Here is an 18,901-nt window from a genome sequence, read left to right as displayed (position 1 = left end):
ATGGTAAAGGAAAAGCCTGAACAGTTTAAACAAAAAAATACAATTCGCAAATAAGCACATAGAAAACAAAAGGTCATTCTCATAAATAAATACTCATAAATCTGAGGCATCATTTTGTACCTAGTATCATTTTTTTTTAATTATAATAGCTGGGCTTATAAGATTGTGGTGAAACTGGCACATATACGTATGTTTTTAGAAGCAATAAAATGGTAGAAACTTTTGAAAAGTAATTAATAACATAAGTCATAAAACATAACCAAATAAATATTTCCATTTGGGGGAATACATTCAAAGGAAATTGTCAAGTAAAAAAAAGTAATTAATATCACTATGTTCATTGCAGCATTGTTTATAATATTAAAACAACAGAAATAACCCAAATATCCATTTGTAAAAGGATGATTAAATAAATTACATCTTCAGAGTAAGTAACATTATATAACACCAAAATAATAATTATGGAAACCTTGCCAGGAGTGATTAAATTATAATGTAAGGGGGGGAGGAGGAATGCAGATATGAAGTTATATATGGTCTGTGTATATTTAAAATGATATGAAACACATGTGGAAATACAGAGAATCAGTAGCATAGAGTTTAAAGTACATACACTTGGCAACAAGAGGGGCTTTAGTTTGAATTCTGGCTCCATGTTTGCAAGCTGTTGTTTTCTGACATGTTAAGTTCTTTGTGTTTTCTTAAATATAAAATGGGGATTCTCATACCTTCCTTATAGGACAGCTCTGAGAATTAAATTAGATGATTCTGTAAAGTCTGAGACAAGGCAGTGGAATTATATGTGAATTTTTTTTACTCTCTTATTTTGATTTCCATTAATTTAATTTTTTTAATTGAAGTATAGTTGATTTACAATGTTGTGTTAGTTTTGGGTCTACAACAAAGTGATTCAGTTACGTATATGTATATGTGAATATATATATATATTCTTTTTCATATTCTTTTCCATTATAGTTTATTACACAATATTGAATATACTTCCCTGTGCAATATAGGGACATTGTTGTCTACCTATTTTATGTATAGTAGTTTATATCTGCTAATCCCAAAGTCCTAATTTATCCCTCTCTGCCCCCTTTTCCCTTTGGTAGCCATAAGTTTGTTTTCTATGTCTGTGAATCTGTTTCTGTTTTGTAAATAAGTTCATTTGTATTTTTTAGATTCCACAGCTAAGTGATATCATATGATATTTGTCTTTCCCTGTCTGACTTACTTCACTTAGTATGATAATCTCTAGGTCCATGTGGCAAATGGCATTATTTCATCCTTTTTTATGGATGAGTAATATTCCATTATGTATACATACCACACGTTCTTTATCCATTCATCTGTTGATGGACATTTAGGTTGCTTCCGTGTCTTGGCTATTGTAAATAGTGCTGCTGTGAACACTGGGGTGTGTGTATCTTTTCGAATTAGAGTTTTCTCCAGATATACGCCTGGGAGTGGGATTGCTGGATCATATGGTAACTCTATTTTCAGGTTCTTAAGGAACTCCATACTGTTTACCATAGGGGCTGCACCAGTTTACATTCTCACCAACAGTGTAGGGGGGTTCCTTTTTCCCCACACCCTTTCCAGCATTTATTATTTGTAGACTTTTTGATGATGGTCATTCTGACTGGTGTGAGGTGATACCTCATTGTAGTTTTGATTTGCATTTCTGTAATAATTAGTAATGTTGAGCATCTTTTCATGTGCCTGTTAGCCAACCCAATGTGTGTCTTCTTCGGAGACATCTATTTAGGTCTTCTGCTCACTTTTTGATGGATTGTTTTGTTTTTTTGTTATTGAATTTTATGAGCTGTTTGTATATTTTGGGAATTAACCCTTGTCGGTCACATCATTTGCAATATTTTCTCCTGTTCCCTAGGTTGTCTTTTTGTTTCCTTTGCTATGCAAAAGCTTGTAAATTTGATTAGGTCCCATTTGTTTGTTTTTGCTTTTATTTCTATTGCCTGTGGGGAGTGACCTAAGAAAACATTGCTACGATTTATGTCAGAGAATTTTTTTTATTGAAGTATAGTTGATTTACAATGTTGTGTTAATTTCTGCAGTACAGCAAAGTGATTCAGTTATACATATATACATTTTTTATATTCTTTTCCATATGGTTTATCACAGGATATTGAATATAGCTCCATGTGCTATACAGTAGGACCTTGTTGTTTATCCATTCTATATATAATAGTTTGCATCTGCTAACCCCAAACTCCCACTCCATCCCTCCCCCACCCCCCTCCCCCTCGGCAACCACCAGTCTGTTCTTTGTTAATCTATTTCTGTTTTGTAAATAAGTAAGTCCATTTGTATCATTTTAGATTCCACATCTAAGTGATATCATATTACTTGTCTGTCTCTGTCTGATTTACTTCACTTAGTATGATAATCTCTGTCCATCCATGTTGCTGGAAATGGAATTATTTCATTCTTTTTATGATTGATTAATATTCCAGTGTTGTGTATATATATATATATGTGTGTGTGTATATATACACCACATCTTTATCCATTCATCTGCCTTTGGACATTGGTTGCTTCCATGTCTTGGCTATTGTGAATAGTGCTGCTATAAACACTGGGGTACATGTATCTTTTCAAGTTACAGTTTTCGTCTTTTCCAGGTATATGACCAGGAGTGGGATTGCTGTATCATATTGCCAACTCTATTTTTAGATTTTAGTTTTTGAGGAACCTCCATACTGTTTTCCATAATGGCTGTACCCATTTACATTCTCACCAACAGTATAGGAGTGTTCCCTTTTCTCCACACCCTCTCCAACATTTGTTATTTCTAGACTTTTTAATGATAGCCATTCTAACCAGCATGAGATGATACCTCACTGTAGTTTTAATTTGCATTTCTCTAGTAATTAGCCATGTAGAGCAACTTTTTATGTGCCTGTTGGCCGTCTATGTGTCTTCTTTGGAGATATGTCTATTTAGGTCTCCTGCTCATTTTCTGATTGGGTCTTTTTTTTTTTTATATTGAGCTACGTAATTGTATATTTTGGAGATTAATCCCTTGTCGGTTGCATCATATGCAAATATATTCTCCCATTCCATAGGTTGTCTTTTCATTTTGTTTCCTTTGCTATGCAAAAGCTTGTAAGTTTGACTGGGTCCCATTTGTTTATTTTTGCTTTTATTTATATTGCTTTGGGAGACTGACCTAAGAAAACATTGCTACAATTTATGTCAGAGAATGTTTTGCGTGTGTTCTCTTCCAGGAGTTTTACAGATCCAGTCTTAAATATTTAGGTCTTTGATCCGTTTGGGGTTTATTTTTGTGTATGGTGTTTGTTAGAGAGAGAGTGTTCTAATTTCATTTTTTTTACATGTAGCTGTCCAGTTTACCCAGCACCACTTATTGAAGAGACTGTCTTTTCTCCATTGTATATTCTTGCCTTCTTGTTGTAGATTAATTTTGACCATAAGTGCATGGGTTAATTTCTGGGTTTTCTGTCCTGTTCCATTGATCCATATGTCTGTTTTTGTGCCAGCACCATACTGTTTTTATTACTGTAACTTTGTAGTATTTTCTGAGAGGGTTATACCTCCAGCTTTTTTCTTTTTCCTCAGGATTGCTTTGGCAATTCTGGGTCTTCTGTGGTTCCATATAAATTTTAGAGTTATTTGTTCAAGTTCTGTGGAAAATGTCATGGGCAATTTGATAGGGATCACATTAAATCTGTAGATTGCTTTGGATAGTATGGTCATTTAAACAATATGAATTCTTCCAATCCAAGAGCATGGGTTATCTTTCCATTTCTTTGCCTCATCTTCAGTTTCCTTTATCAGTGTTTTATAGTTCTCAGCATATGTCTCATCTCCTTGGTCAGGCTTATTCCTAAGTATTTTTTTATGCAATTTTAAAGGGGATTTTTTTTTTTTACTTTCCCTTTTTGATATTTCATTGCTAGTGTAAAGAAATGCAACAGATTTCTGTATATTAATTTTGTATCCTGCAACACTACCAATTGATGAGCTCTAGTAGTTTTCTGGTGGTGCCTTTAGGATTTTCTCTGTATAGTATCATGTCATCTGCATATAATGACAATTTTTCCTCTTCCCTTCCAATCTGGATACATTTTATTTCTTCTTTCTTGATTGCTATGGCTGATTTCTATTAATTTTATAATGTTGTTTTTACAACAGAAAACATTTTAATAATTTGATATTGACCACCAAAGTTATAATATACTCACAAATCTACACCTTGTGGCATTGACTATATGGCTAATTGAAGTGATCTAAATAATTATGCTTATTTACAAAAGAAAGATCTCAAAGTGCACACTCTGCTAAATCATATGTTTATTTAACACTTATGTAGCTTTTACGATGTAAGACAGACAGACACTGTTCTAAACACTGTATTCATTGAATACCCTATGAGGAAGGTACTGTTACAGAGAACTTTAGGAAACTCAATCAAGGTCACATTGGTCTATGTGGCAGAGCTGAAATTTGAACTCAGGCAGCCTGGCTACATGGTCCAGCTCCTCAATGCTATGCTGCCTTTCAGCTGGCCAATCAAAACACGCTTAGTGGACATAAGTGATGATCGGCACTATGAGGGATGCCAGGAAACAAAGGATACAATCCTTAATTTGAAGAAGATGACCATTCTCTAGGCCTTAGCCACAGTCCCCAAATTCTGCTCTCTCAACCTCAGATAAATGTCATCCATGTCACAGCTAAATGCTAGTCACAGAGAAACACCTCCTCTCACCCATAAAAACAAAAGTTCTGAATGAAAATCTGCAGCCTATTTGCTTGGCTCTCTATGGCAGTGTCAGTGTTTTCAAAGTATGTGCTGAGAAGTCTTAGAATTGTGTGAAGTTGCCTCATGTTCTGCAAATATTTTACTCAAGTTTCTCTCTATACATATATTTGTATATACACACCTTTACACACTACATGTATATGTAACTAATGTTACAAATAAGTTTTTAAACTAATACTGCAAACTAAAATTACACACTGAAATACCATTTATTGTATACTTTAATACATAGGAAACTCACAATTCATTACAATATGCTTTTGGATTGTCATTGTGCATATCTCAGATGAAAGAGTCTCCCTCTATCTCTAATTGAAGAGTATTCTGAGATTGCAAGACAAATTCTTTCAAAGCCAAAAAAACTGTTACCATTTGGAAGGTGATATGATGGTTAAGAAGAATGGCACGTCTAGATACCATTTCGAGCACAGGTATTTACCACATGAATTTGGGCAAGTTTTAAACCATCCTTACCTTAATTTCCTCATCTGTCAAATGGGACAGTACATACCTCATAGAGTTGTAAGAAATAATATACCTAGAAAAGTAACTCAGGCAATAAGTACTCAATAAGTATTAGATACTACTATACATACAATTTCTAGTGCAAAGATACAATATAATTTCTAGTGCAAATACTTATCTATAAAATCAGTCTTGCCTTGTTATCATGCAACCAAATATGGAATAAGCTTAAGTTCTAACTAATGTTGATATACAACTGGAAATCCCATTTTTCAAGTTTTTGTGTTCATTCAACAGTTGAATTATTGTTATTTTTACAAGTATGCAAATATAAACTAATAAAGTTATACTAATTACATACTACTACAATTTTCAAATTTGCTGTTTAAAATTTTGTTAGAAAAAAATGTTCTGCCTTAAAAAAATAATATATTGCATCATAGTGAAATTTGGTTTTATGTTACCTTATTCCAAGGGGAAAATAATTACCTCTTCCAAATATATGTATTTCTTTTCATGGCTACCCTTCATTTAAAGCTTGCTTTTGAGTAATACATGTTGAAATCAAATTATAACGAAATATTAGCCCCTTATCTGGTAGAGTGTTACACTATGGTGGACGATTCTGCTTATCACCAAAGAACAGTCAGTTAATGTCTCCTGTATTTCTTCCAAGATTGATTCTTTTCATGACAATAAGACTATTAGAATGTGCAAAGATATTTTAAATAAATGATTGTGTTTGTTTTTTCTTTCTTTTCTTGCAGTCATTCCCAACACAGCACTACAACCCGCCAGCCTTCAGTGACTCTCCAACGGGCCATCTCCCTGGAAGGGTAAGATGATAAGAATAATATGGAGCCTTCTCTTAAACCAGACCGAGCACCCTTGTCACTTTGAGCATAAATTCTTTCCTTCCTTCCTTCCTCCCTCCCTCCCCACATTACCCCTTTTTTTTCTTTCTGTTAGCAAATCTCTATGAAGCTTATGTTATATATATGCCAAGCACCGTGCGAGGTACTACACTGAACAAGTCAAATCAGATCTCTTCCTTCAGAGGACTCATTATCTATTCAGAGTGACACACACTCTCAATAATATAAACACACACCTGCACATAACAGTGTAAGCGTCACAGAGGAAATACGTCTGAGGGATTAATGAAGGATCCAGAAAGGATATCTGACCGAGAATGGGTAACAAAGAGGGAGGGGGGAACAGGTCAGGATGGTTTCAGAGAAGATATAACTCTCAAGCTGAGAACTGAAGCATCTGTGAATATTTCCCTGACTGACAGATATTGGAAGGAAGGGTACTCCCTGCAGGAGAAAGAGCACATGCAAAAACATGGACATCTAAGCAGATTTCAGATGTCAAAAGGCCACTGAGTGATTTGGCGCAAGGTGTGCAAGGCAGGAAACGAGAATGGTGATGTTGGCTGGCCAGGCTTACGTGTAGAGGACTTAGTATTTTGTATTTCTAAATTCCCCAATCAGATAGAAGCTGAAGTGGCTGAGAAGAAGGAGTTAATATTTCCATCCACTTGCTTTATAATCGCAACTGATTTAATTGACAACACTTAATTGGTTACTGTATAAAAATTAAATCACTATTTTTCCAATATCTGTTACCAACTATGCTTTGTTCAACCCTGTTTCTCAATGACAAGTAGACTTCCTTAATGGCATTTCAGTTAAAATCTCTATTATTTAGTCTATTTTAAAATCTTGTGTTTTCAGTCAAACCTCTGTCTCTCTTTCCAACATAATTAAGACTCGGGGTCCACCAAAGTGCTCTGGAGATGATAGAGGACTGATCTGCTCTCTCTCTCATACCACCCTCTAGATCTTCCTTTCTCTTAGATTTCTTCTCTAGTAGAAATGAAGTTGTTAAAAAAAAAAAATGGGAAATGGCATTCCTCACATTCTCCTGTGGCAGTCCTCCTTTCTGTTGGCTATCACGGGTGATGTAGCCTGGATGGGTAGAGAACCAAACACGCACCAATGCTAAGAAACTCAACTCCCCCAGCACGTGGTCCCCTGGGAGCATCAGCGATCTTTTCTACAAAACCCCCTGGCAGTAGCACACTGTAGTCCTCTGATGCACTCACCCACTTTGCCCCAGCTGCGTCAGTCCCTCCTCACAAGCACGAAGTCACCCTTTCTCATGTGTCCTCAGCAGCTTCAAATGTGAGGCTTGCAGACATGAGCAGCATGCATCTTTCCTACCCCTCAGGTGGAACTTACTAGGGCTAGTCCTTGCCTCCTTTCTTTCTCCCTGCCTGACATTCTCATCTTCTCTCCCCAGGGCAAGTCAGCAAACTCCATGACCTAGTGGACATCCACTTGGGAGGGAGATGTTAGCCTTTCCTTCCTGGAACAGCATAAATCTTATAAACACTTCATGGGGTGCCCTTTCTTGCCTTTAGCGAAGGAAATCCACTGCATGTCCGCAAACCCATGGGAATGTGAGTGAAAGGAATGTGACCTCTGCATGAACACTGCCCTCCCCTCAAAAGGATACCTCCTTCTCTTCCTAGTCCTACTCTCCTGTTTTTGGCAGTAAAGAACATCAAACAATTTTAGCTCCTCTATTAAAAAAGAAAACAAAAACTGAGATAGGAGTGGGGGAGGAGTCAAGATGGCAGAATAGGAGGACATGGAGGTCACCTCTCCCCCTAAGTACATCAAGAACGGAACAATTCTGACAGAGCACCTGCTGAACACTAGCAGAGGACCTCGGACACCTAAAAGGACGAGAACAATCCCCATGCAACTGGGTAGGACAAAAGAAATTTTAAAAAGACCAGAGGAAACAGGACACGACCTGCACCCCTGGGGGGGAACTGAAAGAGGAGAGGTTCCCACACCCAGGGAAGCCCCCTCGCTAGTAGGGAGACCAGCTGTGGAGCTTCAGGGGCTCAGAGGATAGCACAGCGACCAGCCTGTGGCAGGCAGGACAGAGTAAGACCTACATGAATGTTTGGTGCCACAGCCTGGCACGTCCCAGCCTGAGACATGCGTCTGCTGGTGCGGACAGAGGCTGGGTGCTAGAACCTGGGGTTTGGAGAGCAGACTCAGGGAGGGGACTGCTGTTAGCTGCAAAGAAAGAGCCTGAAGGTATGGGAGTACAGAGCTCTGCAAGCGGGAATGTTTGTGGAAGAAGCCCTGGCCGCCATTGCAGCCCCCTTCCCCACGTGCCAGCCCCTGCCTCCCTGGGCACTAGAAGGGGCTCCTGCCTGAGCAGGCTTGCAGGCCTCACCCTCCTTGGCCACGGCCTGCAAGAGCAGGCTCACTCACCCCCGCCCCCTCCTCCACCCCCACAGCCCAAGCAGGCTCACGTGCCCCACCCACTGCGGCTGCCTCCTTCACCCCTGCCCACCCCAGCAGGCTGGCATTTGCCCCACCTGTTGCTGCCTCTGACCCCACCCACCTAGGCAGCCTCTGAGGCAGCCTCGGGAACAGACACTGGTGGAAGGCCCACATGCAGAGGTGGGGCTGAAACCACAGCTGAGCCTCATGGGCCATGCAACTAAGGAAGAAGAGCTAAAATCTCTCCTCACAGCTGTGGGAACTGCGGATTTACACCCCAGCTGCCAGCTTTGTAAACTCAGCACCTGCAGAATATCCAAATGAATGAGTGCTCCCCCAGCTGAGATGGGTCTAGCTTCAGCACTGTGGGTTTGTGGGCATATACACATGGGGACTAGACCGGGCCAGAATCTGAGCTGCCTCCATAGCTCCCACAGCAGGTCCTGGTGCACAATTACTGCAGTCCTGGGACCTGACTGCAGTGGATCTGTGCTGGTAGTCTGGTGAAAACAACGCCTGAAAGACACCAGGGCGAATTGCCGGCACACCCGTTGTTAAGGTGGGTCTGAGAGCAGTTCCAGCAATAGTATAATTTATGAGCCAGCCCAACAGGTGAAAAGTGATGCAACAGAGCACACTCACAGTTGAACAGCTCTGGAGGAGGAAAACCCAGTGGTTTCTCTCCCAGAGAGAGTGCTCCAATCCTGCCTATGTCACACTGCAGGTCAGAAACACAGCTCAGAAACAGATCTCGGGGCCTCTACTCCAACTGGAGAGCAGACCCTGCCCCTGACAGGGCAGTGACAACCTCAGAGCAAGGGGAAGCCCCCATTCAATATCCAGTGCAGGCTCAGGTCACCACAACATCAGTCACTCCTCTTACCAAGGGGATAATGGCCAGCATACACTGAGGAAAGAGGTGGCAGACAAGCATATTAAAAACAGCTCTAGCACCAAAAAATACTAAACCCACTTAGGCTATACAGGGCCGTTCCCACATAAAAATAGCCCTACAAGACAGTCTGAGGGTCAGGCATCGGGAGAAAGAACCGCCCCCCCAGAGCATTTGGCTTTGAAAGCCAGTGGGTCCTGAGTGCAGGAGCTCCACAGGACTGGGAGAAACAGAGACTCCACTCTTGGAGGGCGCACACAAGGTCTCACATGCACTGGGACCCAGCACAAAGCAATACCTCCATAGGAACCATGGCTAGACCTAACTAGGGGTCTTGGAGGGTCTCCTGAGGAGGCAGAGGTCAGCGGTAGCTCACTCTGGGGGCAAGGAAACTGGTGGCAGAGGCCCCAGGGAACACTGATCAGCATGATCTCTCCCAGAGGTCCCATTTTTGGCACCAAGACCTGGCCCCACCCAAAAGCCTACAAGTTCCAGAGCTGGAATGCCTCAGACCAGACAACCAGCAAAACAGGAATACAGCTCCACCCATCAGCAGACAGGCTGCCTAAAGTCATACTGAGCTCACAGCTACCTCAAAACGCACCCCTTGGCACAGCCCTGCCCACCAGAGAGACAAGACCCAGCTCCACCCACCAGCAGGCAGGCACCAGTCCCTTCCACCAGGAAGCCTGCACAAACCCCAGGACCAACCTCACCCACAGGGGGCAGACAACAGAACTAAGAGAAACTATGATCCTGCAGCCTGTGGAAAGGAGACCACAAACACAGAAAGGTAGACAAAAGGAGATGACAGAGAAATATGCTGCAAATGAAGGAACAAGATAAAAACTCACAAGAACAACTAAATCAAGAGGAGATAGGCCATCTACCTGAAGAATAATTCAGAGTAATGATAGTAAAGATGATCCAAAAGTTCAGAAAAAGAATGGAGGCACAGACTGAGAAGATACAAAAAAAATGTTTAACAAGGAGCTAGAAGATTTAAAGAACAAACAGAGATGAACAACACATTAACTAGAAGGAATCAATAGCAGAATAACTGAGGCAGAAGTGAGCTAGAAGACAGAGTGGTGGAAATCACTGCCACAGAACAAAATAAAGAACAAAAAATGAAAAGAAATGAGGACAGTCTCAGAGACATCTGGGACAACATTAAACGCACCAACATTCACATTACAGGTGTCAACAAAGGAGAAGAGAAAGAGAAAGGGCCTGAGAAAATATTTGAAGATATTATAGCCAAAAACTTCCCTAATATGAGAAAGGAAACACTCACTCAAGTCCAGGGAGTGCAGAGAGTCCCATACAGGATGAACCCAAGGAGGAACACAGACATATATTAATCAAACTGGAAAAGATTAAAGAGAAAAAATATTAAAGACAACAAGGGAAAAGCAACAAATAACATACAAGGGAATCTCCATAAAGTTTTCAGCAGAAACTCTGCAGGCCAGAAGGGAGCGGTAAAATATATTTAAAGTGATGAAATGGAAAAAGCTACAACCAAGAATACTCTACCCAGCAAGGCTTTAATTCAGATTTGACAGAGAAATCAAAAGCTTTACAGACAAGCAAAGGCTAAGAGAATTCACCACCAAACCACGTTTACAACAAATGCTAAAGGAACTTCTTTAGGTGGAAAGAGACCAGCAACTTAATACAACCTTGTGTATATATAGACTGCTATATCAAAACCTCATGGGGGGACTTCCCTGGTGGCACAGTGGTTAAGAATCCACCTGCCGGGCTTCCCTGGTGGCACAATGGTTGGGAGTCCACCTGCTGACGCAGGGGATGCGGGTTCGTGCCCCGGTTCGGGAAGATCCCCACATGCTGCGGAGTGGCTGGGCCCATGAGCCACGGCCACTGGGCCTGCACGTCTGGAGCCTGTGCTCCACAACAGGAGAGGCCACAGCAGTGAGAGGCCCGCATACCACCAAAAAAAAAAAAAAAAAAAAAAAAAAAGTATCCACCTGCCAATGCAGGGGACATGGGTTCGAGCCCTGGTCTGGGAAGATCCCACCTGTGGCAGAGCAACTAAGCCTGTGTGCCACAACTACTGAGCCTGCGAGCCACAAGTACTGAGTCCACGTGCTGCAACTACTGAAGCCTGCGTGCCTAGAGCCCATGCTCCACAACAAGAAGCCACCGCAATGAGAAGCCCGCACACTGCAACAAAGAGTAGCCCCCACTTGCCGCAACTAGAGAAAGCCCATGCGCAGCAATGAAGACCCAGCACAGCCATAAACAAACAAACAAGCAAACAAACAAATAATTTTTTAAAAAAAGAATAAAATTTTAAAAACCTCATGGGAACTGCAAACCAAAAAACTACAATAGATACACACACATACACACACACACACAAGCAACCCAAACACACACTAAAGATAGTTATCAAATCACAAGAGAACAAAAGAGGAAGGGAAGGAAAAAAAGCTACAAAAACAAATTCAAAACAATTTTTTTAAATGTCAATAGGAACATACATATTGATAATTACCTTAAATGTAATAGGAACATACATATTGACAATTACCTTAAATGTAGTTGGATTAAACGCTCCAACAAAAAGACATAGACTGGCTGAGTGGATACAAAAACAAGACCCGTATATATACTGTCTACAAGAGACCCACTAGGGACACATACAGATTGAAAGTAAGAGGATGGAAAAAGGTATTCCATGCAAAAGGAAACCAAAAGAACGATGGAGTAGCAATACTCATATCAGATGAAACAGACTTTGAAATAAAGACTGTTACAAGAGACAAGGAAGAACACTACATGATCAATCCAAGAAGAAGATATAACAATTGTAAATATGTATGCACCCAACATAGTAGCACCTCAATATATAAGCCAAATGCTAACAGCCATAAAAGGGGAAATCGAGAGTAACACAATAATAGTGGGGGACTTTAACACCCCACTTACACCAATGGACAGATCATCCAGACAGAAAATCAGTAAGTAAACACAGGCCTTAAATGACACATTAGACCAGATGGACTTAATTTTTCCATCCAAAAGCAGAAGAATATACTTTCTTCTCAAATGCACATGGAACATTCTCCAGGATAGATCATATATTGGGCCATAAATCAAGCCTCAGTAAATTTAAGAAAAATGAAATCATATCAAGCATCTTTTCATACCACAAGGCTATGAAATTAGAAATCAATTATAGGAAAAAAAAACTGTTAAAAAACACAAACACGTAGAGATTAAACAATATGTTACTAAACAACCAGTGGATCACCAAAGAAATCAAAGAGGAAATCAAAAAATACCTAGAGACAAATGACAACAAAAACACTATGATCCAAAACCTATGGGACACAGCAAAAGCAGTTCTAAGAGGTAAGTTTTTAGCAATACAATCTTACCTCAGGAAACAAAATCTCAAATAAACAACCTAACATTACAACTAAAGCAACTAGAGAAAGAAGAAGAAACAAAACCCAAAGTTAGTAGAAGGAAAGAAATCATAAAGGTCAGGGCAGAAATAAATGAAATAGAGACTAAAAAATAAAAAAGGTCAGTGAAACTGAAAGCTGGTTCTTTTTCCTTTTTCTCTGAAAAGATAAACAAAATTGATAAGCCATTAGCCAGACTCATCAAGAAAAAAAGGGAGAGGGCCCAAGTCAATAAAATCAGAAATGAAAAAGGAGAAATTACAACTGACACCACAGAAATAAAAAGGATCATAAGAGACTACTACAAGCAACTATACACCAATAATATGGACAACCTAGGAGAAAAGGACAAATTCTTAGAAAGGTACAATGTTCCAAGACTGAACCAGGAAGAAATAGAAAATATGAACAGACCAATCACAAGTACTGAAATTGAAACTCTGTTTAAAAAACTTCCAACAAACAGAAGTCCAAGACCAGATGGCTTCACAGGTGAATTCTATCAAACATTTAGAGAAGAGTTAACACCTATCCTTATGAAACTATTCCCAAAAAACTGAGACGAATTAACACTCCCAAACTCATTCTATGAGGCCGCCATCACCCTGATACCAACCAGGCAAAGATACCACAAAAAAAAAAATTACAGGCCAATATCACTGAAGAACATAGTTGCAAGCATCCTCAACAAAATACCAGCAAACTGAATCCAACAACACATTGAAAGAGTCATACACCATGATCAAGTGGGATTTATCCCAGGGATGCAAGGATTTTTCAATATCCACAAATCAATCACTGTGATACACCACATCAACAAATTGAAGAATAAAAACCATGTGATCATCTCAATAGATGGAGAAAAAGCTTTGGACAAAATTCAACAGCCATTTATGATAAAAAGAAAGTGGGCATAGAGGGAACCTACGTCAATATAATAAAGGCCATATATGACAAACCCACAGCTAACATCATTTTTTTTTTTTTTTTTTTTTGCTGTATGCAGGCCTCTCACTGTTGTGGCCTCTCCCGTTGCAGAGCACAGGCTCTGGACACACAGGCTCAGCGGCCATGGCTCACGGGCCCAGCCGCTCTGCGGCATGTGGGCTCTTCCCGGACCAGGGCACGAACCCATGTCCCCTGCATTGGCAGGCAGACTCTCAACCACTGCGCCACAAGGGAAGCCCTAACATCATTCTTAATGGTGAAAAACTGAAAGCATTTCATCCAAGATCAGGAAAAAGACTTTCATTCAACATAGTATTGGAAGTCCTAGCCATGGCAATCAGAGAAGAAATAAAAGGAATCCAGATTTGAAAAGAAGAAGTAAAACTGTCACTATTTGCAGATGTCATGATACTATACATAGAAAATCCTAAAGACAACACTAGAAAACTACTAGAGCTCATCAATGAATTTGGTATAGTTGCAGGATGCAAAATTAATGCACAGAAATCTCTGGCATACTTATACACTAACAACAAAAGATCAGAAAGAGAAATTAAGGAAACAATCCCATTTACCATCATATCAGAAAGAATAAAACACCTGGGAATAAACCTACATAAGGAGGCAAAAGACCTGTATGCAGAAAACTATAGGATGCTGATAAAAGAAATCAAAGATGGGGCTTCCCTGGTGGCGCAGTGGTTGAGAGTCCGCCTGCCGACGCAGGGGACACAGGTTCGTGTCCCCGTTCGGGAAGATCCCACATGCCGTGGAGCGGCTGGGCCCGTGAGCCATGGCTGCTGAGCCTGCGCGTCCGGAGCCTGTGCTCCGCAACGGGAGAGGCCACAACAGTGAGAGGCCCATGTACCGCAAAAAAAAAAAAAAGAAAGAAAAAAGAAATCAAAGATGACACAAAGAGATGGAGAGATACACCATGTTCTTGGATTGGAAGAATCAACATTGTCAAAATGACTATACTGCGCAAAGCAATCTACAGATTCAACGCAATCCCTATCAAATTACCAATGGCATTTTTCACAGAAGTAGAACAAAAAATTTCACAATTTGTTTGGAAACACCAAAGACCCCGAATAGCCAAAGCAATGTTGAGAGAAAAAAACAGAGCTGGAGGAATCAGGCTCCCTGAGTTCAGACTATACTACAAAGCTACAGTCATCAAAACAGTATGGTACTGGCACAAAAACAGAAATATAGATCAATGGAACAAAATAGAAAGTCCAGAGATAAACCCACGCACTTATGGTCAACTAATCTATGACAAAGGAGGCAAGAATATACAGTGGAGGACAGTCTTTTCAATAACTGGTGCTGGGAAAACTGCACAACTACATGTAAAAGAATGAAATTAGAACACTCCCTTACACCATACACAAAAATACTCAAAATGGATTAAAGACCTAAATGTAAAACTGGATACTATAAAACTTTTAGGGGAAAACATAGGCAGAACACTCTCTGACATAAATATCTTTTTTGATCTTCTCCTAGAGTAATGAAAATTAAAAAAAAAATAAATAAACAGATTAAATTAAACGTAAAAGCTTTTTCACAGCAAAGGAAACCATAAACAAGATGAAAAGACAACCCACAGGATAGGAGAAAATATTTGCAAATGATGCGACCAACAAGGGATTAATCTCCAAACTATACCAACAGCTCATGCAGCTCAATGTCAAAAAAAAAAAAAAAAAAATCCCAAAATGGGCAGAAGACCTAAATAGACATTTCTCCAAAGAAGACATACAGATGGCCAAAAAGCACATGAAAAGATGCTCAACGTCACTAATTATTAGAGAAATGCAAAATCAAAACTATGAGGTACCACCTCACACCAGTCAGAACGACCATGATCAAAAAGAAAAAAACACTACAAACAATAAATGCTGGAGAGGGTGTGGAGAAAAGGGAACCCTCCTACACTGTGGGTGGTCATGTAAATTGGTACAACCATTAAGGAGAATAGTATGGAGGTTCCTTAAAAAACTAACTATAGAACTACCATATGATTCTGCAATCCCACAGCTGTGCATATATTTGGAGAAAACCATGATTCAAAAAGATACATGCACCCCTGTGTTCACTGCAGCACTATTTACAATAGCCAAGACATGGAAGCAACCTAAATGTCCATCGACAGATGAATGGATAAAGAAGATGTGGTACATATATACAGTGGAATATTACTCAGCCATTAAAAGGAATGAAATTGAGTCATTTGTAGACACATGGATAAATGAGATGTGGTACATATATACAATGGAATACTACTCAGCCATAAAAAAGAACGAAATAATGCCATTTGCAGCAACATGGGAGGACCTAGAGATTATCATACTAAGTGAAGTAAGCCAGGCAGAGAAAGACAAATGTCGTATGATATCACTTACATGCGGAATCTAGTAAAAAAGAAATGATACAAATAAACTTATTTACAAAACAGAAACTCACAGATCTTGAAATCAAACTTATGGTTACCAAAGGGGAAATATGGGGGGAAGTGATAAATTAGGAGATTGGGATTAGCATATACACACAGCTATATATAAAATAGATAACTAATAAGGACCTACTGTATAGCATAGGCAACTCTACTCAACATTCTGTAATAACCTATATGGGAGGTGAATCTGAAAAAGGATGGAGACACATATATATATAACTGATTCACTTTGCTGTACACCTGAAACTAACACAACACTGTAAATCAACTATACTCCAATAAAAGAAAACAGAGATAGGAGTGGATGACTAAACAGAAACTTTGCTCTGGAAGAATTAAGTAACTCTTTTCTCAACAGTAAGTAACTCATTTCTCAACAGTAAACTACTATCTCCATCGCGACATTTGTTATTTTCCATTAAAAAAAAAAAAAAAGACACAGAAGTTCTCAGTCAATACTTCAGACCATTTGGTTCTGTAATAATGTACAAGATGGTCTAGATCATGGATCCTCACCAGACTCCCAGAATTTAAACCAGGGCTAAGGAAGTTGTTAGCTATGTGATAGCAAGTTACTTGATTTCGTTGTGCCTCAGTTTCCTAATTAATGTAAAATGGAAATACTGATGATGATTCCTTGTAGAGTTCTTTCAAGAATTAAAATTATATATACATATAATTTAATTTTTTATAATAGTACTGGCATTATATGTGTGTGACAGTAGTTGCTGTTGTTGTTATACATAATATATACTTAATAAGGCATGAGAGTTTCTAATATATATTAAATAAGGATTTGTTAAAAGTCAGGGACGGGTATCTTTGCTATATTCTGGAGAGGCATTTTCCTATATATATGGGTAATAATCGTTTGTGGAAGCAATTCAAATCATTGTTTGAGTTTGCCTCATTGCTGAGTTCATATTTATATTAAAAATACTTTAATTACCAAGATTATATTTAAGTGCTTATTAAACAAGGAAAGAATAACCTAAGCTGTTTTCTACACATCAGCTTATCCTCAGTGCCAAAAGAAGAATTTAGGACTAGAGTAAGAAATGTTCTTACATTTCTAGTATATATATCTTAAAAAGTTAAAGTAAAGAGACCACTTCAAAACATGAGAGGAAATAATCTTTGCCACCTGTGAGCATTCTCCAGTTGGACTTGAGAACATCCACCAGTCATCACCTGCAGTGCAAGTTCGTGCCGGCTTGTGACTGTACCCTCCATACTACCCTCCTTGGTTTTCTCCTTCTAGAAAGTGCCATAGTTTAGACAAAACTCTTCCACAAAACACAGTTGCTTGTCATATCCTCCAAAGGATGTGACTGGTTTTGAATTCTGCATGTAAAATTGGATATGTGGAAAGGACCAAGGAACAGACATCCAGAGTTAACAAAGGGGTGAGACAGCATTTTATCAAGAAAACACTAACAGGATTAGGATGCTTTGATTTCAAGAAGAGAGCTTCATTAGACGCTTAATGAGATCATATTCAAAATGTGCAATTTACTGGGAACAAAAATAGTACAAATTCATGGCTATTTCTTCGAGGGAAGAGAAAAGAAACTAACATTTATCGGGTGCTTATTAGATGCCAGGCCATCTATCTATCCATCCATTCATCCATCCATCCATCTATGTATCTTATCTGATTTTATTTCCAAAATAGTCTTGTAAAATAGGCATCTTTTTTTTCTAAAAATGGAGTCTCAGACACATTAAGTAATTTTCCCAAAGACCTTTACATAGAAAATAGCAAGCCTAGATTGGAAATCAAATTTGACTTCACTGTCCAACTCCATCCCCTATACTGTGGCATGAAAAATCTTTATTGAGGGCTTCCCTGGTGGCGCAGTGGTTGAGAGTCCACCTGCCAAAGCAGGGGACACGGGTTCGTGCCCCGGTCCGGGAAGATCCCACATGCCGCGGAGCGGCTGGGCCCGTGAGCCATGGCCGCTGAGCCTGTGCGTCCGGAGCCTGTGCTCCGCAACGGGAGAGGCCACAACAGTGAGAGGCCCACGTACCGCAAAAAAAAAAAGTCTTTATTGAGTGGGAAAGCACTGGTCCCACCATTTATAAGCCACATTCAGGCTAAGTTAGACATAGTGAAGAAGTTCCTAGGATAAGAAATGATAAAGAAGTAGAACTGACTCTCAGCCTAGAAATCACTAAGTAGAATGACTAGCCCAGCATCTGGCGAGGCACTGGAGGCCCACACGCACACTAAGTGCCTAAGGTGTTAGTTGTGGTAGAGACGAGGGTGTGGAGGCTGAGCTTACCACTGGTCTCCAGCTCACCTTCCTAGTTCTTTATAAAGACCTCCTTTGGCAGCGTGCAGGGTGGCTATCATCCCACAGTTCAGTCATTACACAAAGAAGCCTTCCTTCAGCTATGCTAAATAATGGCATTTCCTTCTAGAGCTATTTCCAAACCTTTTCCTTCTTTCTTCTTATTCACAAAAGCTTATTAGCAGTTTGCCAATAGGCAGTCTTTCAGCATTTTGCACTGTTTTCCACTTGAGTGACATGACCTCTGTGATACATGCAGTCACTAACTCTAATTCTCTGT

At 39.7% G+C, this 18,901-nt stretch overlaps 1 protein-coding gene across 1 annotated transcript in view; it reads left to right on the top strand.

Moving 5' to 3' along the window:
• Nucleotides 1-18,901, top strand: part of DLG2 (discs large MAGUK scaffold protein 2) — an 812,204-nt gene that overhangs the window by 386,925 nt on the left and 406,378 nt on the right. The window contains exon 10 of the mRNA XM_060157866.1: nucleotides 6,043-6,111. Coding sequence (XP_060013849.1) covers nucleotides 6,043-6,111 — 69 coding nt within the window. The remainder of the gene's footprint in view (nucleotides 1-6,042; nucleotides 6,112-18,901) is intronic.

The sequence above is a fragment of the Lagenorhynchus albirostris genome, chromosome 9, assembly GCF_949774975.1.
Source record: "Lagenorhynchus albirostris chromosome 9, mLagAlb1.1, whole genome shotgun sequence".
NCBI classification, from domain to species: domain Eukaryota; kingdom Metazoa; phylum Chordata; class Mammalia; order Artiodactyla; family Delphinidae; genus Lagenorhynchus; species Lagenorhynchus albirostris.
Note: the sequence above shows the minus strand (reverse complement) of the source record. Positions and strands in the feature narration are given on the sequence as shown.